The sequence below is a fragment of the Gasterosteus aculeatus genome, chromosome 14, assembly GCF_964276395.1.
Source record: "Gasterosteus aculeatus chromosome 14, fGasAcu3.hap1.1, whole genome shotgun sequence".
NCBI classification, from domain to species: Eukaryota; Metazoa; Chordata; class Actinopteri; order Perciformes; family Gasterosteidae; genus Gasterosteus; species Gasterosteus aculeatus.
Window position 1 is genome coordinate 8,350,530 of NC_135702.1, and position 21,688 is coordinate 8,372,217.

Genomic DNA, 21,688 nt, shown 5'->3' on the forward strand with positions numbered 1-21,688 from the left:
AGGTAGCCAAAGTGTTTTCTTTTACCATTATTTGTAAATAATAGATTTTGACTCATTCAAAAACTGGTACATCCACAGTACTTTTAATATATATGAACATATCGCATGAGGTCAGACAGTCCACAGCTCAACAACAATGAAATAACAAAAAAACAAGGGATGAGAGACTGATGGTGGAGAGAAACCAAATGTGAACATTCAAACTGCAAAAATAGACCATCTGGTGGTGCACTTATACTAGCATTTTAAAATGTGATACGCACCAGTTTTTTGTATTTGAATGCCCACGTTTGTTCAATGCGTGTTTTAATTGTTCACAAAACGATGATGTGCACCCAGATGCATCACTTCGTTTTCCAAACAAAAACCTCAAAAAACAAAACCGTTCCAAAACCTATGGGGCGGTTTGAGTCTGTAGATTACACAAAGTAAGATAAATCTCACCGTGACACGTTTAAAATCTGCACACACCAGCACACAGGGCGGAGCCTCGAGAACTCCTGCACCACGTTAAACCTCACTCATCTCATGATGGTACTCCAGCCCGGCTCATCTTCAGTTATCATGCAGTGAGTGACCCTGTGCGTCTCCGTGTAATGACCTCAGACTGAGTCTCCAGGAAGGACTGCGGCCCGCCATCCCTTTGCCTACTGCTGTATAGAGTCCAGGTTATCTTTGATTCTTCGGGTCATGCTGGGGATCAGGTTTACGTGGTCGTCCACACAACTGCCCACACAGCTGTCCATCAGGGATCGAACAGCTGGCTCTTTAGCCCCAGTGTCAAAAAGATCCTTCGCCTTATCGTTGCAGTGCATCGTGCATCTGGTCAGACGGTCCTGAAGGGGCAGAGAGGAGACATTATTTAGACATAATAATAATAATGATAATAATAATAATAATAATGAGACAGACAAGATGGAAGTCCGAGTAAACTTGGTCAGGAGTTGCATTGAAAAGGCACCTTAATAAATACATAAAGTATGCCATGAAAACTTAAAACATATCAAAGAAATAAAAATATATAGGTTGTTGTAAAAGTGTTAGATCCTAAAAATCTACTATAATATTTTATATAATAGTTAAAATAAGTGATTTCACAAAAGAGTCTTATAATAACAGTAATGTAACCCATAAAAAAAAAAAGAATTCATAGTAGAGGAGATTGACTGCAGCGCTCCTTTTGACCTCTAAAAGCCCTTTAAAACACGAGCTCATCAGGAACAGTGAGGGGTTCAGGGTCTTTCTCTGGGAGACTTCAACACTCTGGAGGAGCCAAGGATCAAACCAGGAACCTTTCTATTTCTAGACGAGCGCTTTACCTCCCGAGCCACAAATAATATACTATGAATCTTTTATAACCTATGTCAGTCAAAGTTTTATTGTATGCCATCAAATAGCAACAATAAATGAATAATTGTTGTATTGTAGTAAGTCAAAAAACTATAGTATGTGATATTAATGTATAGAAATGTTATTTTACAGTATGTTATAGAAAAGGATAAACCAAATGACAGCATAGTACGTCATAAAAATATCAGTCTGTATAAAAGTCATAGTATGTTATGATTTTTTTTAAATATTGTAGTTAGTATTTTATTAAAATACTACATTACAATAAAGTCATTTAATTTCATAAAACTGATGTAAGAAAATTTCATAAAAAGTCACAAACAAATCATAGTATTTTGTGGAATAATATAGCATGTCGTAAAAACGAAAAAGTGTGGTACATAATGCAAAGTATAAAAATAAATCTTATATAAAGAAAAATAAGGTTGGCTACGAGTCATTACTCGTACGCCAAGTACGCCAAATTGTCATTCATCATTCATCATGGGTCATGAAAATGCTATAGCATGGTCATAAATAAAAGAAATGTAAGTTAGGGTGTCGTGACACACAAAATATCAGATATTAGCTGGTAAAATACAATCTATGGAAATGTACAATATAGCTACAAATTCATGAAAAGGTCTTGAAAGTCATATGCCATAAAATGTTATTAATGCATAGAATTTTGCGCTGTAAGGTATGAAAAAAGTTATAAATAATAAAAAAAAACAAGTTATGTAGGGTTGAATAATAAAAAAATTGATCCCAATACTATTATCTGACTGAATCTCATTATTAGACACTTGAGTGAAGATGTCATAACAAGCCTCAAGTGCAATGTGTGTGTTCTTTATTTTGATTTAATCTAATTACAGAGTTGTGAAAGAGGCATCACTCAATACAATAAACTGGACTTTAAATTATAACCCAAAGATAAAAGATCAAAATTGCAATGGCCGGTGGTAGCTCATTAGAAATGTCAGACCGTGTGGCCCCTTCGAGGTGTCCAACAGGCGTTCACCTTGTAAAATCCTACACGCTCAAATGTCCCCTCACCTGAAACTTCTCCAGCTCTGAAGTGACCAGTCCCTGAGCCTGAGCCAGAGGAGTGTGGCACTTGTCGATGCACCGATGCACCACAGACATGGAGTCCGTGGGACGATCACAGCAGTCAGCGCTGCACCTGAACATGCGACCCTGCAGCAGGAACACGCGCGCACATACACATTGTGGATACAGGTTCTGCACGGACCCTTTTGACATAACAACACCGCACAAATCATGTTTCCAGAGATGAAATACACCTGCCTGCATTACGCGGATGTTGTCCCTCTCCAGGCTTTGGACCATTTCTTCCACCACATTTTGTACGCGTGCCTGGTGTGCCTCTGCCATGTCGGTTGCTCCTGCGCACACCGTAAAGTCTCCACTAATGTTCAAGGGAATAATTTAAACGGGGCTGACCCGAAGTACCCGTAACGTCCACGGGAAGTTATTTTACTTTTTTTTTAAATGTTCGGAATAACTAAGGTCACCTCCATTCAAGCATGTTCAGGATGAGTAGATGTTCGCACCGCTTCCGCTTTACTTCCGCAACAGCATCCATTTCCGGTCCTTTCACAATTGTGTTTCAGTAAATTACCGATTTTGGTTGGGCCGAGTTGCAGACTGACATTCTCGTAAATTAATTGGGGGTTGATTACAATTTGATCAATGATGAGGCTATAAATCAATTGCCTCGTTTAAACTTGATAGCATCCACATTTATTCAATTTGTATGTCAAATTAATATTTGATAGCTTTTATTGTGAAACTCAGACGTAAGCATACCCGGAAGTGTGTCTCAGTATTAAGAGACGTTCACGGCGATCCGACACGATGCGACCGATACACAAATTAAGTTAGTTGCCGACACTTCTAGTTTTCCCGGCTCTTGTCGGCTGTACAAGTTTGGTTTTACTGGAACTTAAAGCGTATCAAAGATAACGGCGTGAAGACCACTTCTCGATCAACAACTGTATTTTAAAATAGTGAGTCCTCGCCGCTCAACGCATCCTCTTTATTAAGTTTTTAAGTAGTTGACAGACGTGTAACGATTTTAATCTACCTGTGCCACTCCCTAGTGACCTTTGACCAACGCTGATAAATACCTTTGCGTTCTTATCGGGTGAATAAGAGAGAGTCCATGCGGAACTGAGCGTGTTCGCACGGATCGGGAGGCAACTAGAAGCCCACGATGAATCCACGCACGCTGTCACTCAGAGCGCTGCTGCTTCTGGGCCTTTGGCACACCGGGAGAAGATGTGCGGCCCAAGAGCTGCAAGATCAGCCCAAGAAGATCGGTGAGTCTGCAGGCAGGGTGCACGTTAAAAAAAAAAACAGGACCAATGTCAACACGAAAGATCACCCTTCATCTGATGGGATGGTTCTTTATATGTTAAAGAATATTAGTCCTTCTACTTTTAACTGAATCAGGACTTGATGTCACTTTTAAGAGGATATTCTATTACCATCACAACTCCTTTTGAGATACCAGTGTCTCAACTAAAGATATATGTGTTTATTTTAGGTATCTCACATGGGTACAGATGCAGGTTATAAAACTTTATAAAGATAGTTAACCTGAAACCCCCCCCACAAAATGTACATATGGATTTATACCAGTAAAAAATGACAAATTAGTTTAACCCTGTTGTCTTGCCTTGAAGCTGTGGTCGGCGCGGGCATTGGAGGCACATCTGCAGCGTTTTACCTGAGGCAGGAATTCGGACCCGGGGTGAAGATCGATGTGTTCGAACCAGGCGCCGTTGGCGGGCGACTCGCGACAGTGAAGATCGGAGATTACGAGTATGAGACGGGAGGCGCAGTGATCCACCCTCTGAACCTACACATGAAGCACTTCATTGAAAAACTAGGTAACACACTGACATGAACCGTTAAAATAGCACCAACACACCACATTGGTCAAACACCACAATCCTCCAGCCTCCTTTGTCTGATACTAGATTCAAACAGACCAAACGATTTGGCATCACAGCGAAATCTCCATTTGTCAGCGATGTGTATTTATTCTTTTTTAGGAATTCCTCCGAGGAAAGAGGTCCCCTCTAAAATGGCAATCTTTGATGGAAAGGAGCTGACCTTTGAAGAGAGCGACTGGTTCATAGTCAATTTCTTGCGAATGCTCTGGCGATTTGGCTTCAGCTTTCTCCGAATGCACATGTGGGTGGAGAGCGTTTTGGACAAATTCATGAGGTGAGGGTGAAAAGCAGTTGTCACGGCTTCTTAATGTTATTCTTTCGGCGCAAGGTCCAGGATTATCAATGCAGATGACGACGTGAAACTTTTCCACACGCAGGATCTACCAGTACCAGCAGTACGGTTACTCCTTCTCCAGCGTGGATAAGCTCCTTCACGCCATGGGCGGCGATGGTTTTCTTACTCTGCTGAATCAGACCCTGGAGGAAGCGATGATGGGCCAAGGATTCTCGCAAGTCTTCCTCAACAATATTGTCACACCCATCACGCGTGTCAACTACGGCCAGAGCGTCCGCATCAATGGTCTCGTGGGTGCGTTTTGTCAGCGTTTGGACGGGTCCGTGACGTGATTGTTTTTTGTTGAAAAAGCTGTAAAATGGACGTAACGCTTGGCGTCTCTCTTGTCTTCTAGGGGCCGTGTCATTAGCAGGAGCCGATCCAGGCTTGTGGGCGGTAGATGGAGGCAATAAGCGAGTGTGCTCTGGACTCCTGTACCACAGCAAAAGTGAGCTCGTCCCCGCCAGAGTGACCTCCATCTCATTCAAAGATCGACCATCCAAGACGGGTACTGTTTTTGGTTTTCTTTTACAGTCCCTTATTTGGTACAGAACTGGCCTTTTTCCTCTCGCTGCAGGATTTTCTCACCTGTCAAATATTTCATCTTTTTTAGGAACCACGACCAGTTTTTATGAGGTTAACTACGTTGGCGAATCGGGCTCGGCACACTCCCTGTACGACATAGTGGTGATCGCTACACCTCTTCACCGGGGGAAGTCTGACATCACCTTCTCGGGCTTCTCTCCCCCGATCCCGTCTCATTATCCCGGACGCTACCACCAGACGGTCTCCACCCTGGTCCACGGCCTGCTGAACACGTCCTACCTGGGGAGCGCCAAGCCAGCTTCGGAGTTTACCGCGTCGGAAATCCTCACCACGGACTCGAAGGACTCCGTCATCAACAGCCTGAGCTCTCTCGACCCCGTGCACGTCCCTCCCGGCTACAAGCGCCCGCCCGCCAGCCAGAGCAACGTCTGGAAGGTGTTCTCCCCGCAGCCGCTGTCCCAGGAGCAGCTGCGGAGCATGTTCCTCAGCTGGGATTCGGTGTCGGAAACTCCGTGGCTGGCTTATCCCTCCTACCGGCCCCCGCAGCGCAATACGCCCCCCTTCATCCTGCACGAGCGGCTGTACTACCTCAACGCCGTGGAGTGGGCGGCGAGCGCCATGGAGATGAGCGCCATCTCCGCCAGGAACGTGGCGCTGCTGGCGCACCACCGCTGGCACCGACAGGTCGGCAACGTCGACCAGGAAGACCTGCACACCCGGCTGAGAAGTGAACTCTGAAGCCAAACGATGGAGCGCAGCATCATCGATCCGCACAGATGCTCGCGGAGAAGCGCGCTGCATCAAAACAACACTCCTCCAAAGTCTCCTTCAGGTTTCTGGGCTGTAGCACTTCAACCTTAACAACATAAAGGCTTGTTTGAGGAACGAGTGTCTTGTCTGGTTACCGAACCTCTCGCTCCCATTTTAGTCTTTTCTCCCAGATCTCCGCGGTTGAATAAAATGTTACTTTTAAAAGTGGGAATGCTAAAACACAAACTGGAATGATCCTTTTAATCTGCCTCCACCAGCAACAGTAGAACAAATCCCACCAAAAGACGCGTTCAACGTTGTTCTGTAACCGCAGTTGGAAATCCTTTGGCACCGTGGGGCACTCGCAGGGTAGACGATGCCGTCAGGAGACGAAGTGTTGTGAGTGAGTGAAGAATGAACAAGTGTTAAAATTCTTTAATCGGACAGTCTAATTGCACTGAAGAAGTTTGTGAATTCAAATTACTAATCCGACTATGATAGTGCCTTAAAATGTGTAATGAGCTGATCTCATGTCCTGTGGATTTAAACCCTACTGTATCTAAATCACTTTAATGTTTTTAAGCCTTTGGATACGTTTTTAGATTGAGAGTTGTTTGTAAGCACTTTGAAAGGTGTATTTTTCTAGATTTTTTTTTATCTTTGTGATGACTGTCAAAAGCGCTGTTCAATTAAAATTTAATTTTACTAACCTGACTTCTGCCCAAATACAATAAAGGTTTTATCTCAGCTTTAATCAGATTTCAAACTTTAAATCATTCCGGTCCAAAAAGTATGTTTTACATGTGTTTAGAATCTCAATAAATGGATGAAACATGGTCTGCTTTACACTGTAGACTTATTTGACACTACTACATATCTGGTATTCGTTATATATCGGTTTTAGATTAAATCTTAAGACACTCGTAGATCTTTATAAAGCAATTTGCAAGCTTGATGTACTGCTTTGAATCTTGACTTTATATTAGAAACTCCTACTGCAGTTTGTACAAATGTTTTTTTTCATTTCATTTCTATCTCATTTCACTTCCACGATATCCTCATTCCTGAAGAGTAAAGCCTTCTTTTCATGGCAGATCAAAATCTGAGGGGGGGAAAAAGAAACATGTGTTTGCATCCTCGCTTGTGACCCATCATTCATAAGGATGTGCGATGAAATCACCGTCACCAGCCCCCGAAAGGAAATGAACATTGTTTTCAGCTCTGATCCAAGGACGCCATCTTTTCCCCTTTTGTGTCAAACAGACGCAACAGTTCCCCAAATAAAGGCCCGTGTGACTGAGGGGCCAACAATGGGTGGCATTGACGCCCTGCATAAGGGTACGTCTGTGTGCTGATGTGCCGCCCAGCTGTCCTCTCAGGTAGGGAGGGGGGGGGGGGACAATGGTACCAGAGCCGGCCCGTCCACGCCGAGCATGTGACCCGGCTGAAGGTATAAGAGGAAGTAATGCTGACAACAACCCCAAAATCTCCCAGCGCCCGAACCGACCGCCAAGATGAGATTCCTGGTGCCGCTGTGCGTTTTCCTCGCGGTGGCAGCGTTTCACTCCGGTAGGAAGAACAAGCTTTTGTGATCTTGTTTTGAAAAATTTAGAATATGACAAAAAGGGGTTTTTAAATGGAGTGATCGTCGTTGATGGGGATTGAGAGGTTAAGATCTTGTTTGGATTTATTCTGTTTTTTTCTCATGATAAAGTGTGCGACTGTGACTCATGATTACTTACTAGTAAAAGGGTTCAGCGGGGTGTTTATTGACTGATGTGCTTGTGATGGTTCGAAGCTCTCTCAGCCTCTCTGGAATCTGCAGACAAAGAGGAAGCTCAGCATGGTGAGGATTGATCCTCAATATTAGGTGTTAATTACATTTTATTCAAGGTTAGACTGGAATATCTCAAAACGTATCTGTTGTTTTCTGCAGATGGGATAACCGAGCTGAAGAAAATAGGTAGTGTTCTCCAAATGAGAACCAACTGATTGTGAAATTGATGTTATGTGCTTCAAGTTTGTTTGTCATTCACCAAGAAAAGCACTAATTTATTTATTTATTTACTGTTTTTTATTTTTTTGTTTTAATTTGAGTTAGATCTCTAACACATGAGCTATTATGACCCCGTTGTTCTGTCCGTCTCCTCAGATCAGATGGAGTTTGAGGCCGCTCAAAAGGTCGAGGCCGCTCAGATGAACGGTAAGTTTGACCAAAGCGAGGTGACCTAACAGGCCAATACGTATATTTCACCCGCTGCGTTCAGCACAGTTTGTATGACGAGTTTCTGTTACCCTCCATTTTAAAGTGACAGAGGAGCAGAATGAGGAAACCCGCTACCTTGGTAAGAGGAACTACGTGAGCTTTCTGTCAAAATGGATTCTGCCGCCGCTTATAACGCAATCTTTTAAATGTTTCACAAACAGAAGCCGCTCAGGATGGATCCGGTAAGTTACCGCTCAACTATGTGATCAACGGGCGCGATTAATCGCCGAGTTAATGTCTCTTGTTGGAATTTTTCCAACAGTGGAGGAACAGATCGACGCTGAGGACGACAACCCGGGTGTGTAAAACAGATCCCACCGGCTTAAAAAGAAAAAAACATGTTTCATGTTTCTGAGATTTAACATTACATAACTGTGAAATCCTCCTCCAGCAGAGGGGGGTGGTAACTCTGACGCAAGCGCTCACGAAGGTGAGAGGTGTTCACGGTTCATGCATCAGGCTGTAGATGGCGATAGAAGGCAGTTTGGAAAAGGTCCTGTAGGACGCAAAAGAACACTTACATGCTAAATATCACAACCATGTGACAGCTCTCTCTTCCCTCCCCCACCCCCCAAAGAATCCCAGTCGGAGTCCTCCGAGGAAGCAGGCGGTGAGTCGGTGACGCTCACTTTTCCAGATGCCCAGGAGGCCGCAGAGCCGGAGACTGTGAGCAGTTCGGGTGAGACCACGCGAAGCCGCTCGCTCACTGTGCTGATGAATCCCTCGCTGTAACTCTCCGTTTTCTCATCTCTCCTCTGCATCAAGTCAGTCACGATTCAACCAAGTGGGAACCACACAGCAATAATTCACCTCAGGGCCAAATGAAGTGTTGTCTGTTCACTCCTGTAACTTATTTTCAAGGTAGAGCTGGTGGTGCCTTGCTGGGGCAAGACGTGAGCGGGTTTGAGAAAGTCAAAAGTCAAAATGTAGGTTGTGCAATGAACAGAGTGTGAACAACACAGCCAGTCGAAGCCGGTCTTGGCTAGTTTAAAAAAAATGTCAGCTTCAGAATCCAGAAATGTAAAGTTCCTCAAGAGCAGTTATGAAATGTGCTATTCGGCAGCTTTGTTTGAAAAAGACATTTAAGTCCCCACAGAGATCAACTGGCTTCTTGACCCCCCAAAGAATAAGATGCTGGGATTGCTTATTGGAGCACAGTCTCCTTGAGTATGTGAGTAAATCTAGGACACGTCTGTCCCCAGGTAGTTACTGTGCTTGATTTATACACCATCACCTGCCTCTGGTTATTTTTGGACCAAGGATGCAGCGTCCCTGTCCTAAAAATGCCACGAGGATTTGTTTTGCAATTGATGAAAATGCGTCTGAGCAAAGGTCATTGAGGCAGCCGCTGTGTGCTGGAACGGCTTTGATGAGCACAGTGAAAATTCATTAGAAAGACGACCAAAGTATACAGGTTTTAAACGAGGACAATCATCATGCAGCAGTAAAGGATGGAACAGGCCTCCCTTTGTGCTTCACAGCAGTAACATCGCACACTGGCGCCATCCACCAGCAGGAGGGGATGAGTCACATCCCAAAGACCCCGATGCGATTCATGAGTTTGTTCGAAGCCCCTGGAAATCTACTGAATTGTGGCGTGTTTGCGATGTAGAAGCTGGCGTAAAGGAATTCCCTCTCTGCTCTGTCCCTGCGTCACAGATGTGCTGGAGTGAGGACGCCCGCCCGCCTCCCGCAGCCGAGAGCCAATAGAAAAGGACTTATTCCAGCGATCTGGTGTGCACGTCTGAGACGTTGTGAGCAAACACTCCTGAGCAGCGTTTCACGCCTGCTTTTCTGTCTGGTGTTTGATTATAGACAACTATTAAAAAAAAGTTCAACACCATTATTTTTCCATTTTTATTTGTTTTTTTCCTTCCACAATTGTGGACAAGTATTTTTGATGTGCAATTAGAAAAACAAAAGTTCTTTGGTACCTATGGGAAAATTAAAAACAATTAAGGCAACTACAGCAGCTATAGATCTGATATGCATTTAGTACTGCAGCCAAAGGACCACGACCTGGTGACATGCAACGTTTGTCCGGCCTCCAAACTACAGACCAGTTCAGCCAATCACCAAACCACTCGCATGGAGAACCTGTTCTTTCACAACCGTATCCAGTCACTCAAAGAGGATCGTTCGAACAAACCGAATTTCACAGAAAACAAACAAACCGGAAAGTCTCCAATAAATGAACTGAACTGGGGGGGAAACGCAACGCTGAAGGAGGCAATTAATTAAGCATTCAACCATCACAGATGATGCAATCAAGTTTCAACAGGAGACTTGCTTGAGAGAACGTGTTTCCATTCGTTAACATTCTGGGGTTTAATTTCTCAAAGTAAAGTAAGTTACTAATCATTTCAAGTAATTCTGTTGGGACATTCTGATTAAAAGAAAAAATGGATTGTAGGTCATCCAGGACTTCAAGGGATTTGGTGTCGTTATTTCCTGTCAGTGTTTTATGCTATCGATAGTCCTTCGGATGTCATTCTGCACCGGGTCAGCCAGTGTGCGCAATTGGAGCTTCTGCAACTACACAATTATATCAAAAAGAACACACTGCAGACCGGTGTGCGCATGATTTTCAAGTATGTTAGAATCCACCTTCAGAAACAGTTCTGAATTCGGGACAACAGCCAATATACCAGTTGGGGAATACAAGCCCGATTTAACCCATGAATTCATTAACAATTACTTAAGAGGGGGAAGGGAAGAGAAAAATAAAAATAAAATAAAAATAAAAAACACGCACATACAGAAACTTGTTTTTCACCTAAAATACTGCTTTTGCATCTACGTTACTTGCAGAATGTGCTAGGACTCAAGTTATATCTGCAAAAGGCCTGTACTGCAGCTTAAATTGTTCACTTCTTTCTAATGTGGAAAATAAAATAAACAGAACATGGTCTTATTTACAGAATTGCAAAGTAAAAAAATTAAACAAAAAAAAAAAAGAAAAATCACTCAACGCTTTTACGAATAAGTCATTACAGAATGATGACATATGAAAAAGCAAGTCAGAACAAGGAAATGCAAGCTCCCTCCTAGAAATAATGTGACCCAAATGGAACAAACAGCAAATTCTAGGTTGAAAATGATTCAGCCAAGAACCACAGGCCCTTTCCAAACATTTCTATTATTTTTCCTCTCCTTTTTCATACAACGTTGTTTACTTGAGGTAAGCGATAGTTTGGCCTTCCACTCTCTTCTGGTGCGCACTGAAGCGGTTTCGTTCTCCTCCCCTGCTCGGGGTGCAGCAGACTGCTCAAAGGATGCCAGTGATGAAGATGGCCATGAAGGCCATGATGGCGGCGCTAATCAAACCGGAGATGGGCACCGTCACGAACCACGCCATGAAGATGTTTCTGAAGAGACGCCAGTCTACCGCTTTCTTTGAGCGCAACCATCCCACTGCGACCACAGAGCCCACCTGGAACCAGAGCAGATGTCAAGCCCATCCGCTTCTAAATACCGGTTTAAATAACTAAAACTTTATGTACACACTTTTGTGTAGGGAAAAAAATAAAAATCCGTCCACACTTTTTCTCCTCCTCGCTACCAGAGCATAGTGACCAGCTTACCTTGCAGTGGGTGGTGGAGACGGGCAGGCCAATGTTAGAGGCTACCACCACAGTTAAGGCTGAGGCCAGTTCGATGCTGAAACCACTACAGGAGAACAAAAAACAAAACACTTGTGTCTCTTCAGCGCGGTTCAAAAGTCTGGTAATGCGGTTTTAGAAATGAAGAGAGCGGTTCTGAACCGTCTGTGGAGTCCATACCTTGAGGGAGTGATGGGAGTCAGGTCCTTGCCCATAGTCTGGATCACTCGGCGACCCCAAACCCAGAGCCCGGCGCAGATGCCCACGCCACCGTACAGCAGCAGCCAAATGGGTGTGGGTTCCTTTGAGTACACACTGCTGGTCGTGTACACCAGCCACAGAGCTACCAGCGGGCCAATGGCGTTACTGCAGAGGAGAGAATTTAATCAAATCAACAGACAAAGACTGGTAAGAACATGACATGATTAAAGACGACACCGATGAGAACGTCACGTCCTAATAAAAACAAAGTAAAGTTGCTGGGTAACTGAGGAAAACACTGCAGGAATCTGCATACCTGACATCATTTCCTCCATGGGCGAAGGATCCGAAGCAGGCCGTGAGGATTTGGAGGAACTGGAAGAGGGTGGACACTTCCGGCCGGTCCGCATCGTGCCCGTTGTTGTCCAGAGAGCTGTGGCTGCTTCCTGCGCCCTCCTGCGCCATTTCCAGGGTCACGTCGGGCTCTCCCAGAGCGTCGGGAGTCGTGTGCTCTGCCACGGCGTTGCAGTAGCTCGTGTAACTGTCCATGCGCACGCGCTTCCTCTCCTGACCCCCGGATCCCGTGACCTTGTCGGCTTCCTCGTACGCGCGGTACTCCCCTTCTTTGTGCTTGAAGTCTCCGCGCATGCCGATGATGGCCATGGTGTAGGAGGTGTAGCTGTTGTTGCGTCGGATAGGCCGGTCGCCCCGGTCGCCCCCCTCTCCCATGCAGTCGCCGACCTTGGCCAGGTGGAGCTTATGCAGCAGGTCCTTGTAGAGGCCGGAGTCCTTGTGGACTGTGTGGTACTGGCTGTAGCCGTTACTTGGAATCTGCGCCGGCCTGTTGTTGAACTGGACCTGATTGGCAGACTCGGTGGAGCCATTGCTGAGTTGGACTTGCTGGTTGTTTGACTGAACCTGCTTAGGGGCTGCAGAAAAAGGGTGCAAAAACAAAAATACATCTTACATCTCATTCGGTTTGATTAAAACTTTCCAGCAGCGACGTTTCAAGCCCACTCACCACCATTCGTACCGCTGTCGTCCGCATCGTCGGAATCTCCAATGTCAAACGCCACCCTGCGCTCCCTGTTATTCTCAACATCGTCACCATCTCCAATGCCGAAGGCCACCCTGCGCTCCTCCGGGGCCGCCTCGGGCTGCACACTGGGGCTTTGATTGGCGGCCGGGGTGGTGGGCGTGGACGTCTCACTGACCGTCTGTTTCAGGATTGGACATTGGGCCTCCCTCAGCTCCCTCTTCTCCATCAGGGGGCTCTCTGACGGGCTGGAAGCCTTGATGTCTTCTGGTAGAGGAAAATTGAGAGTAAATTATTGAGTAGCGAACATCCAAACATTCTCAGTGTTCAGTAGATAAATACGAGCACAGATCACATGTCTCCTCTGAACCTGAGCTGTAGGGATTCACGAGAATGAGTCAGCGCAAAAAGAAAAACAAGAAAATGAACCCTTTGTCTTATGAACAAAACGATAGTTGTTCAGATAAATGGATGGATTTACACACCTGCCAGCAGCTTGACTCATGAAAGACGATGAGATTCCGCCTGGAGGCTCACGTAACATTCGTTTGTGGTTTTAAAAGGCCACAGATTCTATATTTTCTATGCTGTAATCCTAGGAGTATTCTGACCAGTTGGCCACATTGCATCATCCAAACTGGAAAAGGCCGGACATGAAGCCTTCGGTCACCCTCACCCCCCTGCACAGGCTGTGGAAAAGCCACGTCAACGCCGTAAGTCAACCTGCACTTATTTTAGTCAAGGAGTTAAGGACCAATTAGTGGATCACAATGACCCAATTAGACTGCAGGGCAGAGGCCGATTAGACCAAGTCCTCAGAAACCTATGTTACTAACAGAAAGGTATTGTGAATACCAAATATCTAAAGTGAAAATAAATTATTTTATCAACATGACTTTTAAAAAGAACATTTTGGGGCCTTTTTCATAATGTATATAATATATAATATATATATATATATATTTTTAAATTCTATTTTGTAATCTTCCCCAATAGATTGGTAAGGAAGTAACAAAGACAGCATGACTTGCTGTTCCCTTAATACTAAATCTACAGTACGAGTATGCGGATGGGCTTCGGTTAAATTCAGGATTATAGAACAAAAACTTGTGACAATAATTTGATTATTCTCATAAGAGACTCCTTTATGACAAAGCACCCCTGAGCTCCATTAGATGGATTAATGAGACCTCAGTGAATAGTTTGAAGTCACTTTAAGTGCAGTGCAATGCAAAATCCTCTGTCCAATGATTGTGGAAAAAAAAAGGTGTCAGTGGTCAGCAGACATGGATTTGAAAACTGAATCAGCAAGTTCGCAAAAAAAAGAAGACTTAAAAAACTTACTTTCAATCTTTTTCTTGAGGCGAGGGCAGACAATGAACCAGACCACGAGGGCCGTCAGCACAGCGAAGCCCAATGAGATGAGCAGGGTGCCCCACCAAGGGATCTTGTCGAATCCAAGCACTGAAGGACCGCCAGGTCAGACGGACACACAAAGAGAATGGAGAAAAGGCAGTTTTAACAAACAGGGCAGCCGGGGCTACCTTTCTTGGTGGACAATACAAAAAGTCCACAGAAACTAGAAACACTGCCACATCTTAGTTAAATACGGAAAGCATGTGCTCCCCTAGATGTGAACAGTTCTGCAACACCTAAAAAGGTGAAAGAAAAATGTCACCATGACCCCGAAATGCCCTAGACACACTGTGTTTAACAATGAGTTCCTTAGAAGGAGACATTAATTAAGGAGAAAGGGGAGGGGCGGGGGTCCTTCACTGGAGTCATCTGCTGTAACAATAAGGACACCTTCTTGCCAAGACTGCAGCAAAGCTGGTGCAGCAGAGGTACATATAATGCAGCACTTGTCAGCAGAAAGGAACCATCCTTTTTTCCCCGGGGAAGCGCTGGTCCTTGTCATACAAGTGGATGCAAGTCAGCAGCGTGGTTAGGGGAAAACAAAAAACCAGAGCAGCTGAAAATTGCAACCCCTCCACTTTGGATGAGGTGATCTTTTTCCATGCAAAAAAAGAAAAAAGCGTGGGACTGCATTAAGATAAAACAAGAGAGCCTCAGTCGAAGTGTTGTTTTTTTTCAGGCTACAGTGCACTCCATCTGAGTCACGCTGCAGCACGAGACTGCAGCGCAAACAACCAATGTTTATTTAGTTACGCAATGGAAGCAGACTGCCTGCAGGACCGGAGCGGCGCGGAGGCTGTTAACAGCGGCGGCTGCTGTATGTCACTCGGGTGAGTCGGCTCACGTGAGGCCTGTCACATCCAGTGACAGGTGGGATTCAGCCCGACCGTTGCTGTGCTGCTGACAATGGGGGCCTGACACCAGTCACATGAAGCCTCTTTGTGACCGTTTGTAGGAAACTTCTTACAAAATATAACAGAAAGGCTTCCAAAGCCAGCCTAGGTCTAGCGGTCTGATAAACACTCCCACACAAAGGGGGGTGAGCTTATACCACAGACACGCAGCGGGATGAATGGGACTGCACAGGAAATTGACGCCAACCATGGCTGCGCTCCAAACCCCTTCCTGTAGACCTCTGCATCCCATGGCCTCCACCACACAATAACACGGTTTGTTGTTGTTTTTCCACCACCGTCTAGCCACCAACCTAAATAAAAAACATTTAAAGTGGCAGTTTGTGACTCACTTGACGAGGAACCTTTGGGTCATCACTTTGGTCTAGAACGAGGTGTAGCCCGTCGCTACGGTAATATGAGAATGCTCACTCCTAACAATGAGTATCTATCCATGACAATAGACCGCAGAGATTATTTCTCAGCACCCCGCCGTGAGGTCAAATAAGTCTTGCGTGTTAAAAACGCACGCGGAGTGTTGGGCCATGTTGAAACATACATTGGTTTGCAATAAACACAGATTAGACGGGGGTGAAGGGGGCTGCAGGGGAGGGGCAGCACATCGGATACACAAGGTGTGAAGAACCCAAGCTTCATCTTTAAAGGGATCGACAGCTGACCGTGAAGATTCTTTGACCCGCATGCTGACTTGATGTCTCTGGCAGCGGTGTACATATTGAGTGAAGGAATGTGCTGCGGGATGCCTGGTGTCCAATCGCACCGCTGCGATAACATCTAGATTAGCAGTAGAACCAAATGTCCTGTGCTCATTTGGGTGCAGACATCCCTGCGGAATCAGACGTTAATGAGTTGTGTTAGGCGGTGGCGTAGTGCATCATCCATAACGTGGCCCACAATAAATGAGCTTTGGATGATAAACTAAAACTGTAATCAAACGAGCGGTAATGCATGCGATGTCTCATTTTTTTACTACCATGCATGGCCCGATGAGCCCGGCTCCATTGTGGTCTCCCGGAGCATTGACGGTGATTAGACAGTTTGTTATGGTGTCTGAATCGCCCACCTTTTCCATGTGAGGTACCCAAGTACAGGTCATCATGTACATGGAGAGGGACTTCACACAACTGTACAGAATGCACTCGACTATGGGGGCTAAGGGGCTCTGCAAGTGCTCTCCTCTGAGCGTGTGCTGCTGATGTTTCTGAACACACCAGCACGCAATATCTGGTCAAACATCTGGCCTGTAGTGCCATTTAATGGCCCAGGCCAGCTAACATCTGTTAGGCCCTGTAGAGAGAAGGAAACAAAAACAGGAGCAAAAGTGGCTCATTTAATGACGAGATTCTGGAAGATGAAAATGCATCAAGTATTTTGAGCATTACTAGCAGCAAAACAAGGACATATTTCAACATAACAAGCTTTACTTCTCTTTTCCTCCTTCAAGCCTGAAGGGCAGACAGTGACGTCGCCCTGCTGTGCAAAGCTCTAAAACTTCATTCAACCCACGACCCACATAGAACCACAAGCAAGACGGCTCCGAAAAAACATGTTAAAATAAACACAGCCCCTGTAAAAATGGTAAACAGTCCGGTTCGGTCTGGAAAACGTGTGGGCATCCGGCTGTCTGAGGGAGCGGTTTATTTTTAGGCTGTGGCTCTGGGCAGACATGCAAAGCAAAAATGACTGAAACAAAGATACTCACTCGATGAGCCACCGAAGATGATGGAGAACACGTTGATTCCTAAAGTCAAAGCGTAGAACGCCGGCAGCGCCCTCAGGCCATTCGGTACAGGGTCTTTCTGCAGGGACAGAATCGGGCATCAGGTCAACCAAAAGAAAGACAGCCGACTGCACAAAGAGGTGGCCTATTCTGCTACCCGGTTACAGACATTTGAGTCCAGCAGGATGATGTGAAAAAGTAGCAGATTCAGGGGACTGTAGCTTGATTCTCACAATGAAACACAGTTCCACTCTTTTATTTTGGCATTGGTGTATTGCAGTTTGGAAACAGACGTAAAGCGTATCAAACACACCATTGCAAATTTGACAAAAGGACAACGTACCTTGCGTAAGATGAACATGCGCACAAAGTAGAAAACAATGCCAGACATTATTCCTGACAAAAGGGGACTCAGGAACCAGGAAATAACTGCAAATAAGAAAAACAAAACGAGCGTTGCAATTTAGTGAGAATGTAATAACTCGCCATCATTTCACAAACACACCGTTTGGCCTTGAAAATGTCTGCAAGTAACATTCTCAGCTGTAATGTGTCGTGTGCCAATTGCAACTATGGAGCAACCACAATAACTTCCCTTTTAAAGGGATGGTGCATTTGACATTTACACAACATAGCTACCTACCCCGTGTGGGGGGGAGGGAGTGATTAGTATACATTTATTTAATCCAATCAATAGTTATTATTATGCCGTAGTTATTGTTATAAAAATAAAAATGAAAAACAGGGGGTCGTCGTGGCGCAGGGGTTAGAGAAGGTGTGCTGGGAAGCACAAGGTTGATGGTTCGATTCCAGGCTGCCCCATGTTCCATGTTGAAGTGTCCCTGAGCAAGACACCTAACCCCTAATTGCTCCCTGGGCAAAAATGTGAAAAAAAGCCATGGGTTTGAAGTGTAATGTAAGTCGCTTTGGATAAAAGCATCTGCTAAATGAACTGTAATGTTAATGTAATGTTAATCTTAAAAAAAGAGGGAAGTCAAGTGCAAACTGTCCACAGCTGAAATTTACAACCTAATGCAACACCATGTGGATTTAATCACTCTGGTCGCTGTATCTTACGGTTTCTGTATACAGTCTTCTTCACCTGGGTAGTCCAGCCAAATATTTAATGACATTAGAGACTAATGATTTACATCATTACCAAGTTGCGGTTTGGAAATACAGATTATATATTAGCCATTCTGGATTAAGCTCTGAATTGGCAACAGTAATTTGTAAAAAAAGAAAAATCACTAGCACGTGGAGCCCGGCATTGAAGGCCCTCAACGCAGACAAACAGCAGGCGGATGAATCATCACAACACTGCATGTCTACGAAGTATTCAAGCAAAACAATGAGGACATTTCCTGCTCAGTAGATTCAAAGGGGCCCGACTTACCGATTCGCAGTAGTTCCCACCACTTCACTCCCTGCTGGCCTCTGGCCACGAGCGAGAAGCCAATAGTAGCACCAACAATGCAGTGAGTTCCAGAGATGGGGAGCTTAAGGAAAGAGGCGGCCAGCTGCCACACAGCAGAACCTATTGAGAATAAATAAATTCAATTAGGCATCTCCCCTCCTCCACAGGACAGACGTTTAACGATAGGCCGCTGCTACTCACCAAACATGGCACTGATAGATCCAGCCATCAACACGTGCTCGGAGCCATTGTACATGCCGACGTCGATGATACCATTGCGGATGGTCTCACTCACTTTGGCCCCGAGGAGCACGGAGCCCAGAGTCTCGAACACGGTGGCCAGAATGCACGCCTGTCGCAGGGTGACCACTCCAGAGCCGACGGCCGTGCCAAAGGAGTTGGCGACGTCATTGGCACCCACGGAAAAGGCTAAGATGAAGGCGATGACGAAGCCGACAACAAGCAACCACGTGTACTCCGTCAGGGCGGTGTGGGTCACCAGCCCCACCGTGCTGGCCAGTATTATCGCGGTGGCAGTAGTTGAAACCATGATTACAGGCTAAAAAGAAATCGATTCACAATCTTAACGGTAAAAACAATTGAGTACGGCGGTTTCTAATCCGCTTATAAAATAAAGAGGTAAACGGTCAAATAAATAACGGACTTCTTTAGAACCGTTTTTAAAACAAGGCTCCTTTAACTTCTAATGCGTTTTACTGGCGCTGAGCAGCAAACTAAAGGTGGCGCGTGTACTTATCGCTATCCTGTGATTAAGCTAGATGGTGTGCTGTTCCTCTGGTGCTGAGACATCAGACTGATATAGACTGCCATCGTGGAAGTGGGACTGCAGATGAGCAGGTGTACCTCCTGAAAAAAAAAAGAAAAAAAAACATAGAAAGGGGGGAGGGTCTGCTTTAGTAACAGCATGTTCTCATTCAACCTCCGTGCAGCAGCGTCACAGGAGGACGTGCAGAGAAGGACATTCGTGGACGGCGTTAAACGGGATGGACGAACGCATCCACGTGGGCCGTGGAGAACCAGCGAAGTTAGTTAGTAGTTAGTATTTGAAGAATGTTTCCCCTGAAAACCAAACGGGATTTTTTTTGGTGAATGTCGCAGGGAGAATCCGGAGGTTATTTTACATTTTACAACTTTTTCTCGGGGGCGCAACCGGACGTGACTCAATGCGAGGAAACACAACCTGCCTCTGAATGACCGAGCGTGGAGTGTGATTCCCTTTATTTGATAAATACATATATAAACAAATACACACGCGCGCAGTGTAAAAATGTATGGTACGGTTTACGTCACAACTGAACGTAAAATATTATTATTGTCATATCCTGCCTAACCTTAACCTCGGCCAGAGAAAATGTGAAAAGAAAAAAATGTATCGTAGGTAAAGAAGACGTTTTATATGACAGCGACGAGCGTTGAAACCAGATCCAAACTAGCTTTTACTGAACGGCTCCCTCGGTAATACGCGGTGAACACATAGAACAATGATTTCTTTTTCCGGTTAGCCTTAGCATTAGCTTTGCGTTTACCGCTGAATGGTAACGTGGGTATCGTGTCACCGCGTAGGGTTGATAAAAAACAAAAAAACACATAAAGAGCCATTTAGTGTCGCAGAAGAAGTGATAAGAACTCACCGCACGTTCCAGTCGTCGGTCCCGAGGAGAACGGGTCTTTCTTGCCGCGCAGCTAACGATGAATACCGCGCGCGCACCGACCGCGTCGTCAACCACGGCGCTCGCGATAATCAACTGAAGTAAAGCAGAGTGTGGAACACGGACCTCCTGCCCAAATGACGGCCTGTCGTTTAGACGCCAGCGGTTTTTAACGTCAAAAGCTGTGGACGACGATCCGATTAGATGTGAAATATACGCCTCCGTTTGAATTGGAGCTTCGCAGCCTCATGTGTAGAACTCGCTCATACCGGTAAGCGGAACGGGGGGGTTCTTCTTTATTGGATACACCCTTCCCAAGCCCCGCCCACAGGTCCTCCCCCGCACCGCCCAGCCGGAGGCCAGACTTCTTTCTTTTCGTCGTCACGCGTTCAGTCGATGTTGTCAAAGGATCCCACTTCTACCAAAAGTATATTTTTTAAATTTTCTTACATATTTCTTCCTTTATAGTTTGAATATAACTCTTCTGAAAGAGTATTTCTGAAATATAATTCATTTCTATGGACTAATCGACAAACAAAAATGCCAATAATAGTCCCACAATTAAAAAAGTACTATAAATTACTATGAATAACTAACACTAAGGCTACGCTTTTACTTAATTTGCATTTTGAATGCACTCATTTCACTTGCAGTACCATGCTATGTAACCACATTTCAGACAAAACCTTATACACATAATGGCAAACCAAACACAAACAACCCCAGTAACCACTGCTTTTCCAGCTAAGGGAAACAATGCCCATCCAAACAGTGCGGAAAAAACCCCGGCGGTGGGGATGTTGACTGCTCTACAGAAGAGTTATCATTCATTCAAGTGCATTGACCGGAAATGATAATAACATTCACCCTCTAACAATAGTTGTTTTCTTTGGTGACTGTTGTATTGTGTTCAAGAGAGACGCGATATGCTCAATAAGCATAGAAAAATGTGTTTGACTCAATCACAGTTTCGTACTCAATTAGAAACAAGGAAAACAGTTGGTGTTCACAGAACAGGCTGCAGTGTGATGTATTTACATCGGCGTAGAACCGCACGTATAATCATTATAGTTATACGACCTCCCCAAAGTGTCTCTTGTTGACGTCAGTTGTTTTGAGGATCATGGAAAATTTTCCCGTTTCAAATCCATTGGTCAATGGGCTCGAGCATCTCACAAAAGAAAGGAAGCGGTTTTGTATTTTTCATACTTGATCGGGGATTGACAACCCCAAAATAATACACCATTGAACAGAATTCAACTTTAAAAAACATATGTTGTGTTTTCCTGAACTCCCATTTCAGAAAATCACTGTTACTCACACTGGTAACGTGCCTTGTTTGCTCTCTTGCCAGGGACCAGATATGTGACCTCGAGATAATAAAAGATAAGATAATGACATATGTCATAATCAATGTCAATGTCATGAAATAACTCGTAAATCATGTTGACTGATGTTTGTTTACCAGCCTCTGGGAATCAGGAGCAAATTCAAACTTCAGAT

The 21,688-nt window shown here is 44.9% G+C and overlaps 4 protein-coding genes across 9 annotated transcripts; 2 read left to right on the forward strand and 2 right to left on the reverse strand.

Moving 5' to 3' along the window:
* Window positions 1-61: 61 nt before the first annotated feature.
* On the reverse strand, window positions 62-2,924 carry fam136a (family with sequence similarity 136 member A). The gene is made up of 3 exons (XM_040198481.2): window positions 2,641-2,924; window positions 2,389-2,529; window positions 62-836 (listed from the first exon to the last, which is right to left on the reverse strand). Exons 1-3 carry the CDS (start codon window positions 2,725-2,727, stop codon window positions 648-650), a joined length of 417 nt encoding a protein of 138 aa, XP_040054415.1. The 5' UTR covers window positions 2,728-2,924; the 3' UTR covers window positions 62-647.
* Window positions 2,925-3,147: 223 nt separating this feature from the next.
* pcyox1 (prenylcysteine oxidase 1) lies at window positions 3,148-6,779 on the forward strand. Its single transcript, XM_040198405.2, has 7 exons — window positions 3,148-3,362; window positions 3,456-3,674; window positions 4,041-4,247; window positions 4,413-4,587; window positions 4,691-4,902; window positions 5,003-5,155; window positions 5,261-6,779. The coding sequence occupies exons 2-7, from the start codon at window positions 3,569-3,571 to the stop codon at window positions 5,929-5,931; spliced, it is 1,524 nt and encodes a 507-aa protein (XP_040054339.2). The 5' UTR covers window positions 3,148-3,362; window positions 3,456-3,568; the 3' UTR covers window positions 5,932-6,779.
* Window positions 6,780-7,352: 573 nt separating this feature from the next.
* LOC120832296 (uncharacterized) lies at window positions 7,353-10,639 on the forward strand. Of its 4 annotated transcripts, none has more exons than XM_040198475.2 (10): window positions 7,353-7,512; window positions 7,742-7,789; window positions 7,880-7,906; window positions 8,096-8,146; window positions 8,253-8,288; window positions 8,371-8,391; window positions 8,472-8,507; window positions 8,601-8,639; window positions 8,787-8,888; window positions 9,869-10,639. In XM_040198475.2, exons 1-10 carry the CDS (start codon window positions 7,458-7,460, stop codon window positions 9,880-9,882), a joined length of 429 nt encoding a protein of 142 aa, XP_040054409.2. In that variant the 5' UTR covers window positions 7,353-7,457; the 3' UTR covers window positions 9,883-10,639. The 4 variants fall into 4 exon arrangements, with proteins under 4 accessions (XP_040054409.2, XP_040054407.2, XP_040054408.2 ...); XM_040198473.2 differs by having other exon boundaries at window positions 7,359-7,512; window positions 8,601-8,702; XM_040198474.2 differs by having other exon boundaries at window positions 7,359-7,512; window positions 8,604-8,702.
* On the reverse strand, window positions 10,053-20,516 carry slc20a1b (solute carrier family 20 member 1b). 3 transcript variants are annotated; one of them, XM_040198381.2, is made up of 11 exons: window positions 20,168-20,516; window positions 18,717-19,382; window positions 18,495-18,635; window positions 17,442-17,527; window positions 17,081-17,177; window positions 14,393-14,512; window positions 13,046-13,315; window positions 12,329-12,941; window positions 11,992-12,177; window positions 11,794-11,878; window positions 10,053-11,642 (listed from the first exon to the last, which is right to left on the reverse strand). In XM_040198381.2, exons 2-11 carry the CDS (start codon window positions 19,063-19,065, stop codon window positions 11,478-11,480), a joined length of 2,112 nt encoding a protein of 703 aa, XP_040054315.2. In that variant the 5' UTR covers window positions 19,066-19,382; window positions 20,168-20,516; the 3' UTR covers window positions 10,053-11,477. The 3 variants fall into 3 exon arrangements, with proteins under 3 accessions (XP_040054315.2, XP_040054314.2, XP_040054316.2); XM_040198380.2 differs by having other exon boundaries at window positions 13,034-13,315; XM_040198382.2 differs by lacking the exons at window positions 17,442-17,527; window positions 18,495-18,635; window positions 18,717-19,382; window positions 20,168-20,516 and adding an exon at window positions 16,352-16,665 and having other exon boundaries at window positions 13,034-13,315; window positions 17,081-17,179.
* Between the last annotated feature and the right edge of the window lie 1,172 nt (window positions 20,517-21,688).

What these genes read in the sequence shown, in the direction of transcription:
- fam136a (XM_040198481.2), bottom strand. Translation starts at nt 2,727, where the DNA reads ATGGCAGAGGCACACCAGGCACGCGTACAAAATGTGGTGGAAGAAATG. An exon ending in ACAACATCCGCGTAATGCAG is followed by an intron (nt 2,530 to 2,640) that starts GCAGGTGTATTT and finishes TTCCTGCTGCAG; the next exon opens with GGTCGCATGTTCAGGTGCAG. An exon ending in CAGAGCTGGAGAAGTTTCAG is followed by an intron (nt 837 to 2,388) that starts GTGAGGGGACAT and finishes CTGCCCCTTCAG; the next exon opens with GACCGTCTGACCAGATGCAC.
- pcyox1 (XM_040198405.2), top strand. Translation starts at nt 3,569, where the DNA reads ATGAATCCACGCACGCTGTCACTCAGAGCGCTGCTGCTTCTGGGCCTT. An exon ending in AGATCAGCCCAAGAAGATCG is followed by an intron (nt 3,675 to 4,040) that starts GTGAGTCTGCAG and finishes CTTGCCTTGAAG; the next exon opens with CTGTGGTCGGCGCGGGCATT. An exon ending in GTTTTGGACAAATTCATGAG is followed by an intron (nt 4,588 to 4,690) that starts GTGAGGGTGAAA and finishes TTCCACACGCAG; the next exon opens with GATCTACCAGTACCAGCAGT.
- LOC120832296 (XM_040198473.2), top strand. Translation starts at nt 7,458, where the DNA reads ATGAGATTCCTGGTGCCGCTGTGCGTTTTCCTCGCGGTGGCAGCGTTT. An exon ending in CAAAGAGGAAGCTCAGCATG is followed by an intron (nt 7,790 to 7,879) that starts GTGAGGATTGAT and finishes TGTTTTCTGCAG; the next exon opens with ATGGGATAACCGAGCTGAAG. An exon ending in AACCGAGCTGAAGAAAATAG is followed by an intron (nt 7,907 to 8,095) that starts GTAGTGTTCTCC and finishes CCGTCTCCTCAG; the next exon opens with ATCAGATGGAGTTTGAGGCC.
- slc20a1b (XM_040198380.2), bottom strand. Translation starts at nt 19,065, where the DNA reads ATGGTTTCAACTACTGCCACCGCGATAATACTGGCCAGCACGGTGGGG. An exon ending in ATCTATCAGTGCCATGTTTG is followed by an intron (nt 18,636 to 18,716) that starts GTGAGTAGCAGC and finishes TATTCTCAATAG; the next exon opens with GTTCTGCTGTGTGGCAGCTG. An exon ending in ACTCCCATCACTCCCTCAAG is followed by an intron (nt 11,879 to 11,991) that starts GTATGGACTCCA and finishes GTTCTCCTGTAG; the next exon opens with TGGTTTCAGCATCGAACTGG.